This window comes from Somniosus microcephalus, chromosome 8 (genome assembly GCF_052327205.1).
Source record: "Somniosus microcephalus isolate GS21.2 chromosome 8, FLI_Smic_1.0, whole genome shotgun sequence".
NCBI classification, from domain to species: domain Eukaryota; kingdom Metazoa; phylum Chordata; class Chondrichthyes; order Squaliformes; family Somniosidae; genus Somniosus; species Somniosus microcephalus.
In genome coordinates, this window is record NC_140994.1 from 80,660,939 (window position 1) to 80,676,367 (window position 15,429).

At 45.2% G+C, this 15,429-nt stretch overlaps 1 protein-coding gene across 28 annotated transcripts in view; it reads right to left on the reverse strand.

Moving 5' to 3' along the window:
• The window catches only part of ank3b (ankyrin 3b), an 878,328-nt gene that overhangs the window by 47,271 nt on the left and 815,628 nt on the right, over positions 1–15,429 (reverse strand). For 12 of the 28 annotated variants that reach the window (XM_085994929.1, XM_085994946.1, XM_085994928.1 and 9 more), the window contains 4 exons: positions 14,222–14,347; positions 11,352–11,474; positions 10,892–10,918; positions 8,905–8,989 (listed from right to left, as the gene is read on the reverse strand). In XM_085994929.1, coding sequence (XP_085851055.1) covers positions 8,905–8,989; positions 10,892–10,918; positions 11,352–11,474; positions 14,222–14,347 — 361 coding nt within the window. Of the gene's footprint in view, positions 1–946; positions 6,921–8,904; positions 8,990–10,891; positions 10,919–11,351; positions 11,475–14,221; positions 14,348–15,429 lie in introns of those variants that run through there. The other 16 variants (XM_085994932.1, XM_085994935.1, XM_085994937.1 and 13 more) reach the window with 7 other exon arrangements.

The following is a 15,429-nucleotide window of genomic DNA, read 5'->3' on the forward strand; positions in this document are numbered from 1 at the left end:
ACTGGATTTTTCTCACTTGTTTGGACATCCGGTTCAATTTTTGGTTTGGCTTTAGACTGACTACTATTCTGACTGCAGTCAGTAGTTGGGACTGGGGAATCAAGTTTGTCATTACAATTACTTATTGGAAAATCGACCCTTTCATTTTGTCTGTTACATTCCTGGCTCGTAGCTCTAGTCTCAACTGTAGCCATTTCTAAGACTGTATGTTCTGAAACCTGATAATCTAACAGCACAGCATCAGCTTTAATTTCGACCACCTCGGTTGCACCCGTATCTTTCTTCATCGTCATTGTAGAAGCGGAAATTCCCATTTTAATTGGCGTGCGTAATTTAGGATCAACTTTAGCAGCAATGGCCGATGAGGATTTGTCCGCTGCGTTGCCGCTGGATACCGTTTCCAGGCAATCTCCACTAGCCTGGACTTTCTCATGCTCAACTTGTGGTGTCTCTACTGGCACCTCAGTTGTGTTGTCCCCTGACTGAGGCAGTGTTGTGACTACAAGTGTGTTTTTAACCCTTTCCCCCTTGTCCCCTGACTTCCCTTCAGCAGTATGCTCACCAATTTGGAAAAATTGGAGCCTTTCTTCAACAAAATCCCTCTTGCTCATGTCAATTGCACCACTGCGAGTCATCTCAAACATCTTCCCTTCATGAAATGGGAAGGGATTAGGCTCACTAGTTGGAGTGCTCTCATCTGTTGGGGTTCTGGCTGGGGTTGTATCTGGTGTTGTTGCTTGGGACCTGTCCTCTACTGCTAAGCCAAAGGCTTTTTGCTCATCCTCTCTCAACCTAGCTTCAAAGACTTCATCGTCCCCTCGGCCGTTAGACCATGGATCAAAGTCAAGGCCTTTGGTAGCAACAGTTTTAAACGGGGTTGCAAATTCTTCCTCTAGTTTGTAACTAAAATATGTATCATTAAACCCAGTTCTGTCAGGATGCCTGCCTTCCAAAGTGAAGATCTCGGATCCTGGTTTACCATCAGTTTGCCCTTCGCCTTTCTTTTCAGAAGTCTGAGCTTTAGACTGTAAGGGTGCTTCTTCTTCAGCGCCTACCTTTCCTTCTTCCTCAATTACTGCAAGTTTACCCTGGCTATAGGAACGATCCCCCTGCTTCAATATCCCTTCAGTGACCCATACATCCATCTTGGTTTCTATTCCCTGATTCAAGGATTTAGAGTCCGTTTCAGTTAAACCATCGTCTTCGTCCTGCAGGTCGTATCCATCGAGAGAGTCAACTTCTGTGGCATCGGTGTCGTGGGAGAACTCTGCGGTCGTTGCTATGGAGCACTCAGTGACCGACTGGTCGTTATTGCCATTTGGGACTGCGTCGTTCTCAGAGGTAACGTCTAAAGCAAATTCGTCGTCAACATTTTGGGGATCGTCGGGGTTGTCAAGATTCCCTGTGGCTTTACATCTCGGTGAGCCAGCAGGGCCGTCGTCGTGGAGCTTAAAGGTGTACTTTTTCAGCAGAGCAGGCTGAAAGATGGACTCGTCGCTGCTCGAATCGCTTTCATTGGCCCCGGGCGGGATTGGGGAGGGCGGCTGGACACGGATGACAGGATCAGCCAGGAAGTGTTTGTCATGCTCTTCCTGCAAATTCAGCTCAATCATGTCTAGCTCGTCCTCAGCAATGGCACAGCGCTCTTTTTTCCTCAGGAGGGGCGTCTCTGCGTCCAAGGCGTTGATAGGCGGGGGCGGAGGGAACTCAATGTAGGCCACGCGGTTTTCTTTCGTTCGTTTGTCATTTCCACCCGATTCGCTCGGCTTCTCGGGTCTCGTCGCAAATCCACTCGCTTCTTTAACGGAGGCTGCTTTGGCCAGCTCTTCCTCTTCTGACTCTTCGGAAACTTCTGGGATTGGACTGGGCTTTCCGTGCATGGCTGGTAACTGGGAAGAAAGCTCGTAGCTGATTTCCTCAGAACTGGGCGTTTCAGGTGTAAGAGGACTTTTACCAGAACTTTCTATAAGCGATACTTGTTCCAAGGTGTCATCTTCGGGACTACCCTGAGGAGAGGGGGGCCGTTTGTGCGGTCTAACAGCATAAAAAGTGCCTCTCGTCTCCTGTACTGTCCTGCTCTCCTGACTGATTATTCTTTTAAAACTTCCTTGGTGTGGGCCTGCAGTTTCTTTTTCATACTGTTTGCCCATTTGAACAATGCTGACGTACACAGGCAAAGTCTTTATCTCCTTAAAACCTTCAATGCTCGCGAAGGGTGCTACTTTTTCCAAATACTCAATTGGGCTCCGATCAAAGAACTCGCTCAACGATGAATCTTTAACAGGGCTAAACTCCAGAGAGTCAGGTGATTTGACCGGGGAGGTTTCTAGTTCTTCCCGATAATTGCCTGCATCCATATAATCTCCGTGTCTGTTGGAATGACAGTCCTTGGAGCCATTTGTATGAATAGTCGTCTCTGCTACTTCAAAAAACTGCTTTCCCTTTCTGGCCCTACTGAGGGTCATGTTGGACACACTGGTCGACAGCTCAGACTTGTGGGATTTCACCTGATCACCATTGCATTCTTGCATCTTAGAAGCCAGCTTTGTTTTTTCTTCTGGAACTCTGACTGGGATCTGTGATGGACCTGAACTTTCCTTTTTCACAGCTCTTACTCTTGTTTGCTCGCCAGCACCGTCACCATCTTCTCTCATAACTAGCTCCGTGTAAACCATTTTCTTGGATGGAGAGGTCAACAGAGCCTCGTGAATTTCCTTTATAGAAGGCCTATTATTTGACAGATGCTCCTTCTCCATTACAGAAGGGCCAACCTTTTCTTGCACCTGCCCATTGGCTTTAAACTCAGCATGAGCAGCATCATTTTCCTTCAGATTGTCATGTATAAGTACATGTGTAAGCTTGTCCCGATGTGATTTGTGATTGGAATTCCCACAGTTTTCCCAAGTTCTGTAGACCTTTCTCTCTTTATCGAATTTTATTTGGGACTCCGGTTCTTTATTCAATGTTGCCTCTTTTTCAGAAGATCGAACGCTGCCTTTTGCACCAAACATCAACTGCTTTGGAGCAGTGGCCATAAATTGGGAAACATTTGCATTTGGCACAACTTCCACCGTCTTCTGAAGCACTGATGACGCCAGCTCTGCGCCAACGTTCAAACCTCCAAGTCCACTTACGTCTTTCAACTTACTGCTGTGCACTTCCTTAACCGTTGAGACAGCCCCTTCCGCTGCATGCTCCAGCTTCTTCTGATTGATTTCTTTCAAAGAAAACTGGTAGGCCGGCAGCTTGCTTTCATGTTGCCTTTTAAGAGAAAGGTTTTGTTGCCCTTCCTGCAGGTTCCTCTCAAAAAAGTTCATTTTGACTTCGTCGTCGGCTTGAGTGTTAGAGTACGGTCCAACAAACTTTCTGAACTTGCCGTCAGCGTGATCGTCATGCACAACTCGGTCATGTAGGTAGGTGTAGCGGGGGGATTCATTGATTTTCTGCACCACAACGGGCTCAGATTTCGAATGAGGGGAACTGTTTTTGGTTGGTTTGCAATGGAACGCCGGTTGCGACAGGTCTTCACCTTGTTTCATTTTATCTTTCATGTCATCTGAAAAACTTGAATAGGTCCTTCGCGCAGAGCCCGGCACCGAGTCGGCCGCTCTCTTCTCTTCGCCGCGTACAGAATGCTTTCGAAAGCACAGGTCACCCTGCTTCTCCTGGCTCCATTCATCACTCGGCATTGCCTCGGTCAGCTGCAGCTTCTCTGGACTACTGCTGGCGGAACTGAAGCCGGACTGAGTTTGCATTCCTTCCCTTCGGTGCGACTTCTTCTCCGGCGACTGCAGCTCGTCATTTAGCTTCTCTGTTTTATCTCGAAAAAACTGAGATACTTCAGTTAGCTTCTCTTCCGCTTCTTTCACCGTTCTGTCAACCCTGTCTTCATAAATGAGCTTTTCCCTTCCGCCTTCTAGCCGGTCCTCACTAAAACGCATCCACAGGGCATGCTTTGGACTGCCAGACTCTGGCGGATAGTGCAGGACTGCAACCTTTTCGTAACAATCGTCCTGGTCAGTGGGTTTACCCATGTTTTCAGGCATCAGTTTGTGCAGCTTGGCAAGCTCCCTCTCCTGTGCTGAATCATGCTTTCTTTTGTAATGACCAATCACCTGCGAGTCCGCACAGAAGGCCTGAGGTTGCTCGGTGACCGATTCCTCGGTATCAGAATGAGAGATATCCATTTTTTCGGAGAGAAGCATTTTTTCCGCAAACCTGTAAGACTCTCCTCTCAGCTCCGAGTATTCATCGTCGTGGTACTCAACCGAGTGCTGAGTGAGAAGCTTCAGCATTTTGTACGAGTCGTCGGAGACGAGCTGTGCCGAGCTGGGCCGGCTGTCATCGTCCTGGGAGACGGGAGTGTTCACTCTCGATGATTCCATGTAGGATGGAAGAGATTCTTCGGCAGTGAGCTCCTCTTCCTCCTGTTGTGCCTGGTCATCCTGACAGACATCAAACTTCTCCGGGAAAACTCTGGCTTCTCTTACTTCACCCTCTCCCAAAAAATCTTTTGGATAAACGAATAGCTCTCTCTCGGGGTGCTTTTTTGTCTCTCTTATGATGACTTCTGTTGGCTCCACTTTACTTCCTTTTTCAATATGAAACTCGATAATTCTTTCCACCTTTGGCTTCAAGTTGGAGTCTTTGTCAACGTATCTCGACGGGGCTTCTCCAGTTTTGCTGCTTTCTGAAGAAACTGTTGACTTGTGCTCAAACAGGCCAGCCAATTCTTTGGAAGGATCACGCCCCGACTGAAAAGCCTTCATTATATCTCGAACAGACATAGTTTCCTCTATTCTTTCACTTGCATTGCTTTCAGTGCAGGGAGGCGTGTGATAAACCATTCTAGTGGTGGTTGTAATGTGAGTTTCTTCTTTCACACGCACTTCTTTGGACTTCAAGCATTTACTGTCTTCGCCCTCGGATTTCATTTTAATTTGAAAAGCTTTCACCTTGTCCTTGATCGACCCAATTGGTTGCTCCTCCACATTGGAAAACATCTCTGCGTTTTGCGATGGAGCCAATCCCTCGGTCTTGGACTCCTGCATTTCATCCAGTGAGGGCTCGTAGCTGCGAATGACCCGAACTACTTCAGTCCGTGTTTCTGTAATAACTGGAGGTATGGGGACATCATGAAACAGAGGCTTGGGCCCAGTGCTCTCTGCGCTCTGGGGGGCTGAAGGAGTCTTTTCACTCCTAGTCTCAAACCCACTGTCCGACAGAGGACTCTTATCGTGATCGTGCTGCGAGAAATCCTCAGGTGACTCCAAGATAGCTTCTGTTGCCATCATTGCATCTGCAAGTTTGCTCAATTCCTTTTCTGAAGCAGAAGGTCGCATGGCAGGTGGGGGCATCTTAAGTTTATGTTCTGGCAAAGGCATTGCTGGCTTATGAGTTCTTTTGGAGAACATTTTTTCTTCACCTTCCTTTTTGGCATCAATTTGGCGATATCTATTATCACCCATCTTTCCCAGTGTATCAATACCGAGATCGTTTGTCAAATAGTCAACGACTCTTGCCAAACTGAAGTCCTTTTCGCCTCCATTTTTGGCTTTCATGTGTACAAAAGTGCCAAATTCCTCACTGGCCTTCTGCTTCGCTTCCTCAATATCATCATAATCAAACATAACCCATTCGCCTTCACCCGAAAGATCTCCATTTGTCTGAGCTCCTTTGACACCATGCTCATTCTCTGTCAACCCATCCTTCTGCAGGATCTCGCTGACTTTCACCAAGTCTTCTTTAACCTTCTCCACAAGCTTAAAAGGCTCTTCACTTTCATCTTCGCTTTTTCCTCCTTTTGCAGACACTTCCGATGGGAATGTCTTGTCGCTCGCGGAGTCAGTTTGCAGGATGGCAGTCATCTTCATCAAGTCTTCCTTCATCTCAGCAACGTCTTTCAAAATTTCCTGACTTGAGGACAGAGAGGATGCGGAAGATAATTTCAGTGCTGAAGGAGCAAGAAACAGGGAGGTTTTCAGTGGGGACAATGTTCGGGTAAGCTGAGACGGTGGTTGTGTGCGCGATTCCGTAGTCAAGGATTTTATTGGCGATAACAATGCGGCAGCTGATTTGGTTAATGGAACGGTCTCTGGGAGTCTTTTCAATTGCGGCTCCGATAACACATTTACAACGGAATACACTGGTACAGTTATAGTCGATGACGTCACAGATGTCGTCGGCGCAGATGAAGACCTCAACGAAGAATACAAGGACACCGCAGGGGGTAATCTTATTGTTTGAAAAGCAGAAGGGGTTGCAGGCGCTAAGGATTTAAGAGAAGTAAACGTGACAGTAGTGGTGGTCGTGTGGGCTTTCTCCACTGCATCGTGCACAGTTGTGATGGATTTCTTTGCCAGTACAGTGGCTGATGCTTTCTCGGGTGACAATCCGGATGCTTGACTGCAGAAGAAAGCCACTGCTGACGGGTACTTGATTGGCGAAATCGTTCCGTTAGCAGCTGTCTGGCTGCTCGATGAAACGGCCGACTTAAATGGTGAAAATGATGCAGACGGCAGTCCCTGGGCTGCGTCAACGACAGACTTAACAGGAGAGGACCCCGAGGCCGACATTGATTTCAAAGGAGAGGATAGAACTGTGGGCGCAGTTGTAATTATGGATTTGAACGGCAAAGTGGATGAGTACATGTTAACAGTAGCTTTAGGGGAGGCCGGCGGGGTCATGGTTATGGAGGATCTCTCCAGTAGCGATCCTGCTGTTGTCGCAGGGGACAGCCGTGAAGAGAACAACGAAGAAGCTAGTCCTTTTACTGAGGAAGATTCAGGCATTACTGATGCTTTCACTGGCGAAGAAATCAAAGCAGAGGAAGATTTAACAGAATACGGAGTCTGTGTCACTACAGTTTTTATAGGTGAAGATGTGGACTTAAATGATCTAATTGGAGATGCTAAATCGCTCATAGATCTTACTGAGGAGGTTGTGGAAGCTCCTAAGGTTGATTTGATAGGTGAAGCAGAAGAGACAGACCAAACTGACTTTAATGGAGAGGCTGTAGGTGTGTTGGACGTTGAACTTGACAATGAGGTAATTCCAGATTTTGCTTGTCCAGCTACTGAAATGGGGGCAGCTGCCCATGACTGAAAGGGTCTTGTGGAAAAGACTGGCTTGTAAGAGTACGGTGCGGGGAGAGATCTGGCGGTTCCTGTACTTCGTTCAATGATTTCTTAAAAGTTTCAGAAATAAAATCCAAATGAATAAAAAAGAAAAAAATTAAAGAAATGGAGAGACCAGAGAAAAAGATTTGGTCAGTGAATCAGGTTAAACAGTTAGAAGTACAAAATGTTTTTAAAAAGTACAGCGATAAATTCAGTGAGAAAACTGATTGAACAACTTGATTCAGAAAAAATGTTTTCATTTGTTTCTTTTTTTAAACCGTACAAACGTCATCAAACTAGAAAACAACCAAAGCAGCAAAGAAAACAATGCAAAAACACCGTGAAAAGACAAAAATAGGGGAAAGAATTGGGGATAAAAAGACAAACAAAACACAAACATGGAACAAATGGTGAGAATTACAAAAGGAGATTTTAAGCTGCACTTCCTACCTGCCTTTCACCAGCTAAATCGTGCAGTTAATCTATACACACCACCAGCTGATGAATTCAGAATATTGAATTATTTTGTTCCAATACCATTACTATTGAAACCCCTTTTTCTTATTAAGCAAATTAATGTTTGAAGCAAAAATAAATTAAGACAACTAATTAGTCTTATGACCCACAATAATTCTCAGCCGACGTCATTCGATGCGGCAACTGTGGAGCAACAGAAGTGACGTCAACATCTTCGTCTACCGAGTCAACGCGACACAGTGTTGCTCGATCAGACACTGACGTCGAGACTTCCTTCTACACTAGCACAATTCAAAAGGTGCTATCGTTCAAATTAAGGTCTCAGAAACAGTTTGAAAATAACCAAATATTTCACTGCCAATTCACGGTGTCAGCCTGACTCAGTGGTAACACTACTCGCCTCGGAGTCGGAAGGTAGTGGGTTCAAGTTCCACTCCAGAGGATCGAGAACAAAATCTAAGCTAACACTCCAGCGCCGTACTGAGAGAGTGCTGCACTGTCGGAGGTGCCGTCTTTCAGATGAGACGTTAAACTGAGGCAAGTGGGCGTAAAATATCCCATGGCATCATTTTGAAGGAGGTGGAGTGAGTCAGGTATCCTGGCCAATATTTATCCCTCAAACAACATCACTAAAAACAGATTATCTGGTCATTATCTCATTGCTGTTTGTGGGACCATGTTGTTCTCAAATTGGCTGCCGCATTTCCTTCATTGCAACAGTGACTACACTTCAAAAGTACTTGATTGGTTGTAAAACACTTTGGGATATCCTGAGTTTGTGAAAGGCGCTTTATAAATGTAAGTCTTTCTGCTTTCTTTCAGTTTCTCTAACGAGCTCGCTAACTATAGCACGTGCTTCAGGCGATATCTTACAATCAACAGTTCCTTGAAATTTGTGACAGGGGTCTGGATCTGTGGTGCCTTTAGTATTTTCGTATTAAACAGTGACCCACCCTGGGCAAACGTGATCTTCCATTTTTATTGGGGTTATTGCTCAAGAAACTAAACTGCAGGTGATATTGTAATATAAAAAAAGAGTGCACTGCAATCCTCATGGAATCAACTTTATTTCGAGCAGCAAATTATATGTATTAAAAAAAATGAAATGTGATGAAAAAAGTAACTTGAGTGGAAGTTTGCAAATCAAAGCTGGGTCTTACTTTCCAGATATACATGTTAACAGGTAACCGCGGTAAAATATAGTACAAATTTAGTTGTTTGTGTACTTTATTTTTAAATTAAGGAGGTCTTAAATAAACGGCAAACAATACAAACATTGTCGATGGAGATTAACAGAGAATAGACTCACTCATTCCAGGTTCAGCAAGATAGCTGTAGCGCTTACGTAATGCAATAGACGCAAAAGATTGACGGCGGTCTGAAGCTCTCTCGATCTGGAAGAAAAAGATGGAGACATATTGGTCGGTTTTATTCCCCATTGAAATATTTTCATTTGCATTTTACGCATGAGATTTTACAACTCTGCCACAACCTCTACACATAATTTTGTGACGTAGAAACCCAATTGAACCAATGTGTTGCTGCTTGACATCCTGATTTAGACGTCAGTTCACCCCCCACAATTTTCATTGTGCACGATATATAAAAATGGAAATGCAGAAAAAAACTACCTTCACCATCTAGGATGTTTTTAGAAATGAAGCTACATGTTTTTCCAGTAATTATTTTCTGTTTAATAATATCTCCACTAATTCCTCTTTAAGGTGTTGTCTTGCTTCTGCCTTCTACTGGGAGGACAGGATGGCACAGGCCATGGATTTCCTGGTTGTCATAATCAATGCAATGCCACATTTGGCCAAAAGGAGGTGCACTTCTGCAGGATGGGGCTGATCCTGCTTCCAGGAATGCGGAGCTGCATCCAACAGTCCAGTGAACAAAGGCGATCAAGCTGAAATGCCAGTTAAACACTAGGGACGTGAACCTATGTCCTGTTGACGAGAGTTCACTGCTGCATCACTGGGATTCTCTGGGCTGTTGACCAGTACATCATTAACAGTCAATTTAGTTCACTCATACACTACCCCATACCTGGATTCTGGCTAGAATATATAATACTACAGGTCTCAGAGACTTAGCACATTAAATGCACATCAAAAGTGCAATGCAGATCTACTCAGTAGATGACTGAAGGGATTAATCTTTGCTTGATATATTTATTTTTTGGTATATTACTTCCAGCACAGAGGTGAACCACATTGACAATTGCATTGAAATATATCCAGAACTGAATTAAGCTCTGTTTTTTGTACTTTGACCTGACAGAATAGTGTGCTGCTTGTGCTCAAATGTATTTCTTTGCACTTGCTCAGTGTGGACACATTACGGACAGAAAGAAGCATGAATGGAATTTCAAAACACAAGCACACAACACACAGGCAAATGAGTTCACGTAATGTCCCTGACAAAAGGTATTACACCAAGCTCACTATTGCAATCGGCAAGGTTGTTACTGCCATGAAACACACGACTACAAGTAAATAAGTGTCAGCTTCCTGTGTGGTTAAACCGATTGGTTTTAGTACAAGTAATAATTTTGCATCTGTTAGTGACAAAGTGATTTTAGTATCCAGTTACAACAAATATTTTGGTGTTTAATGCTGGCATAGGGGGTGTGAAGCTAATTAAATCACATGTCGAGTACTTCAACTGGTTTAAAGCTCTCTATTCCAGCATAAGATACTCAGGAATGTTCATTTTGACCACAAGCAGACACAGTGATGCAACTATTGAGCTATGGCAGTTGACCCAGTACTCAACGCGAAGTAATGCTTTCCTTCTCCACCAACTCAATAATGTAATAATGTGCTACACCAAACACTCAAGAACACAGAGATGGGCAAGAGGACTCCATTGTATGATTTCAGCCACCCGAACAACTATCTGAATGCTTTAACCCTTCGGGAAAATTAAACAGGAGCACAAAAAAAAGTTACAAGATCATTTTCTAGTGGATTCCAGAATTGCCATAAATTAAGAAATTTGTCCAGTCCTATAATATTTAGCTTTAGAAGTTTGGTGAAGTCAATTAGCCCTATAGACGTAACAAGAAGGTGCATATTTTGAAAGCCAAGAGATTTTTCAGTGTTTAAAGAGTTTGCAAGCTAATTTGAAAAATATTATTTTTCCCCTTGTTCACTAGCATCGTTGGACCCTCACAGTCTGAGGGGGAATCAGGCGACAGTTGTCGTTAATGACCAAGCCCAATTGCAAAATGTCCCCTGCAATAACTTAATAGTCATCACCAAGTTTAGACAGGTTATCAGATTTTCCTTTACCTCTTCATCTGGATCTGATTCGGTTTCCTTATGGTCCCAAGAAGTATTGCAGAGACAAGGAGTATTATAATGGACAGCAGGGAAAAGAAACATCAGGATGTGAAAAGGACCCAGTTGGGGGTACAAAAGGCAAGCTGATTAGCACAAGATCAAAACAAGCCCAAAGCCAGCAAAACCAAAACATTTAACTTGATTTCATTTACAAAAGAAAAAAAACAAATGATGGAAAATACCGCAGGAGTATCGGCCTCTAAATTACCAGCCAGCGCGAGAGCTTCGTAAACAAACCACGCTATTATCTAGAAAACAGGCTTCAGAGACGTATAAAATTGGAAAGGAATGCAGTATGTCTTACAATAGAACAGTGTTTCTAACTTCTAAAGCAGGCAGGTTCTTAGCAAATTATATCATTTATCTCCCTTTCAACAGAAGACCGGGTTATTAAAGTTTTTCCACATACTTTTTTGTGAGCCGGCAGGGTAATGTTCAGATTACAGATAGCTGCCTGTGGTAATCCTTTGGAAGTTTTCGGTTCCTTGAGGAATGACAGACGACCACAGGGCTCCTGGCTGTTGTCTCGAACCTGGAAAGAACAACCATTTCATTTTACAATAGGCCATACTGTTGAGCTCTCTGGCATGGATGACGACATTTGAACCGACATCACCATAAGCCATCTAACTCATTTGCTGCTTGTGGTATCTTGCTGTGCGCCAAGTGTTTGGCTACAGAAACAATGGCTGTAAAGGAGAGCTTATCGCGCAACTTATATCAGTACCATCTTCAGATTGTTTAAAAATATTTACATAAACAAAAAAAAATCACCCATAAGCACATTTTGGGCGAGGGAGGGGGACTGTGGTTTAGCCTTTGGCCTTTCACCTCCGAGAGCTGGCTTTAAATCAAGGCCAGACTGTTGTGTATGGGTTCTATGTGAAATGAGTTTAGGCACTCAGTTCAGTTCTTAGTGGGCCTTGGCCTATAGCACAAAAGTGACACTAACCTGCAGTGCCACTCAAGACAGGACCAAAGGATAGTTGGTGTGGGAAATGGGAAAAAAAGGCACTCTGGTGCATTAGGGGAGCTCTTGAGGTTGGGACTGTGGCACACTCTTGGGACAGCAAAGAAGGACTTGACCCCAATTTCAGTGTTGCTGTACCTGACCTGGAAATGTTTGATGTCGACACTGGGTCCCTGAAACGGAAAATGTTCCGTTGCTCCGCACTGACATCCCGCATCAATTCCCACGTCTGGGATTTTAGCACAAAATCTAGGCTAACATTCCAGTGCAGTGCTGAGGGAGTGCTGGTCTGTCGGAGGGGACGTCGATTCGGATGAGACGTTAAACCGAAGCCCTGTCTGCCCTCTCAGGTGGACGTAAAAGATCCCACGGCACTATTTCGAAGACGAGGTGAGTGCTCCCTTGTGTCCTAGCCAACATTTATCCCTAAACCAACATCACGAAAACCAATTATCTGGTCATTATCACATTGATGTTTGTGGGACCTTGCTGTGTGCAAATTGGTTGCTGTGTTTCATACATTATAATGGTGACTACACTTCAAAAGTACTTCATTGACTGTAGAGCTTTGGGAGGTCCGGAGAACATAAAAGGCGCTATAAAAATGCAGGTCTTTCACTTTGATAAAAGTGCTCTTCACTACGCATCTGAACAAGTTGATTTCTGTATTACAGGATTGTCATGTTGCTTTCAGAGGACAATTAAAATAAACTGATACTTTAATGATGAAGTGTTTCAAATTGGAAGTGCATTAGACTGGTCACTTCATCCGTCATAGTAAAATGGAGTTTAAATGAAATACCATTAGTTTATCGCCTAAGAGTACCACAGATTGATTGGAACTCTCACAACACGTTAAGCTCAGTGTACAGAGCAGCAGTGATACCCGCCCTGCTGTATGCCTCAGAGACATGGACCATGTACAGCAGACACCTCAAAGCACTGGAGAGGTACCACCAACGCTGCCTCCGCAAGATCCTGCAAATCCATTGGCAGGATAGGCGCACCAACGTCAGTGTCCTTGCTCAGGCCAACATCCCCAGCATCGAAGCTTTGACCACGCTCGATCAGCTCCGATGGACGGGCCACATCGTCTGCATGCCCGATACGAGACTCCCAAAACAAGCGCTCTACTCGGAGCTCCGGCACGGCAAGAGAGCCCCAAGTGGGCAGAGGAAACGCTTCAAGGACACCCTCAAAGCCTCCTTGAAAAAGTGTAACATCCCCACCGACACCTGGGAATCCCTGGCCCAAGACCGCACAAAGTGGAGAAGCATCCGGGAAGGCGCCGAACACCTCGAGTCTCTTCGCCGGGAGCAAGCAGAAGCCAAGCACAAACAGCGGAAGGAGCGCACGTCAACCCAAGCACCCCACTCACCTGCCCCTTCAACCACCGTCTGCCCCACCTGTGACAGAGACTGTAGGTCCTGCATTGGACTCATCGGTCACCTGCAAACTCATTTTTAATGTGGAAGCAAGTCATCCTCGGTTCCAAGGGACTGCCTGAGAGAGAGTGAATATACATTTTGAAGAGCAGTTTCAATTTGGGTAACATACACAGCTTCAGACAAGGGCCACATGTTTTCCCTCTGCTCTTTTATACAAAGTCTCCATTATGTTTCACCTGGGGCAGGGGGCATGAGGGAAGTGTTTGGCACCCAGCATTCATGAACCAAATCAATCTGTCTGGATATATTAGCCCAACAAAGTGACGGTCGATGTTGCTGTATCTCTAGTGCATCCCCCACTCCCTTCACCCCACTATTGGTGGCTGTGCCTTCAGCTGTCTGGGTCCTAAGCTCTGGAATTCCCTCCCTAAACCTCTTCACCTCCCTTTCCTCCTTTAAGACACTCCTTAAAACCGAACTCTTTGACCAATTATGAGCATGTAATCTATTTTTGGTGGTGTTGGCTGAGGGACAAATGTCGGCCAGGACACTGGGAGAACTCCCTGCTTTTCTTTGAATAGTGCCAAGAGATCTTTAGTGTCCACCTGAGCTGGCAAATGAGATCTTGGTTTAGCATTCCATCCGAAAGATGGCATCTCTGACAATGCAGCACTCCCTCAGCCTACATCACATGCTGAATTCTGTGGTGAGGCTTGAATCCACAATCACGTGAGAGTGCTACCAACTGAGCCAAACCGTCACGACCTCTTTGATCAAGCTTTTGGTCACCTGTCCTAATATCTCCTCCTTTGGCTCTGTCAATTTTTGTCTGATTACGTTCCTCTGAAACACCTTGGGATGCAATTCCTATGTTAAAGGCGCTGTATAAATAAATGTAAGTTGATGATGTCGTTATCTTACCTTCACCCCGAAGGGCAATCTATTTTCTTTGAAAGCGTAAAAGTTGAACACAAGCTGCTGGCCTGCTTTGGCTAGAGGAACCAGGTTTCCATAGCAATCCACAAAGATGGGTTTACCTTCTAGCACCTGTTGGTTACCATCGCAAAATTACAAATAAGCACAAGCAGTGGCTGAAGAAATGTGCAAGACATTTTGACCAACCTATTTGCAGAAATTTATGAAATAAAAATAATGAAACCCCATTACATCCCTGTCCCGGACAAAACCTCTACAGTATTTCTCAAAGTGCACTTGAAATTACTTAATTTAATGAGGGTGCCTATTCATTCAATGGTGCATTACCCAGAAAATGTGGGCCCAGTGCGGCCCTCACCAACGCTCATCCTGGGGTTTGGGTAAATTGTGAGCTGACAATCGTGGCTCAGGTGCCAGGTGCAGCACTGGGTCAGTGGTGGGGGGGGGGGGGCGCTCCTAGCGAGCGGCAGAATGGGGGGGGGGGGGGGGGGCCAGGTGGGAGAAGTGAGAAAGAATCAAGGTCCCTTCTCAGGGCAAACATGCCACGGTGCCACTGGTTGGCGACAGGTGCTTTGACGTCTGCCCACTGCTCAGTTGGAGCCCAGACCCCCCCAAATCTATCAATGGGAGGAAGGGAATAGAAAGCAATGTTTTTCCCCCCCCCGGAACAGAAGCAGGCCATTCAGCCCCTCGTGCCTGCTCCGCCATTCAATCAGATCCTGGCTGGTCTGTATCTCAACCCTATTTACCCGCCTTAGCTCCATATCCCTCCATACCCTTACCGAACAGAAATCTATCGATCTCGGCCTTGAAATCTCCAAATGACCCCCAGCATCCGCAGTCTTTTTCTGGGGGGAGGGGGGGGGGGGGGGGGGGGAGAGAAAGAGAGAATTCCAGATTTCTACTACCCTGCGCGAAAAGCGTTTCCCGATTTCCCTCCTCAATGGTTTAGCTCTGATTTTAAGATAGTCTCCTCGTCCTTGATTACTCCCATCAGAGGAAATAGTTTCTCCGTATCTAGCCTACTAAATCCTGTTAAATGTGTAGCATCACAACAAAAAACAAAAGGTATAATCCAAAACTAAAAGAGATCCAGAAGTTGGTCACATGCCTATGTACAAAGTTGTCCAAAACAATCTGCCATAGCGCCAAGAGACTGCGCAAATCGCTGGTTCACAGGTACAAAAAGACGG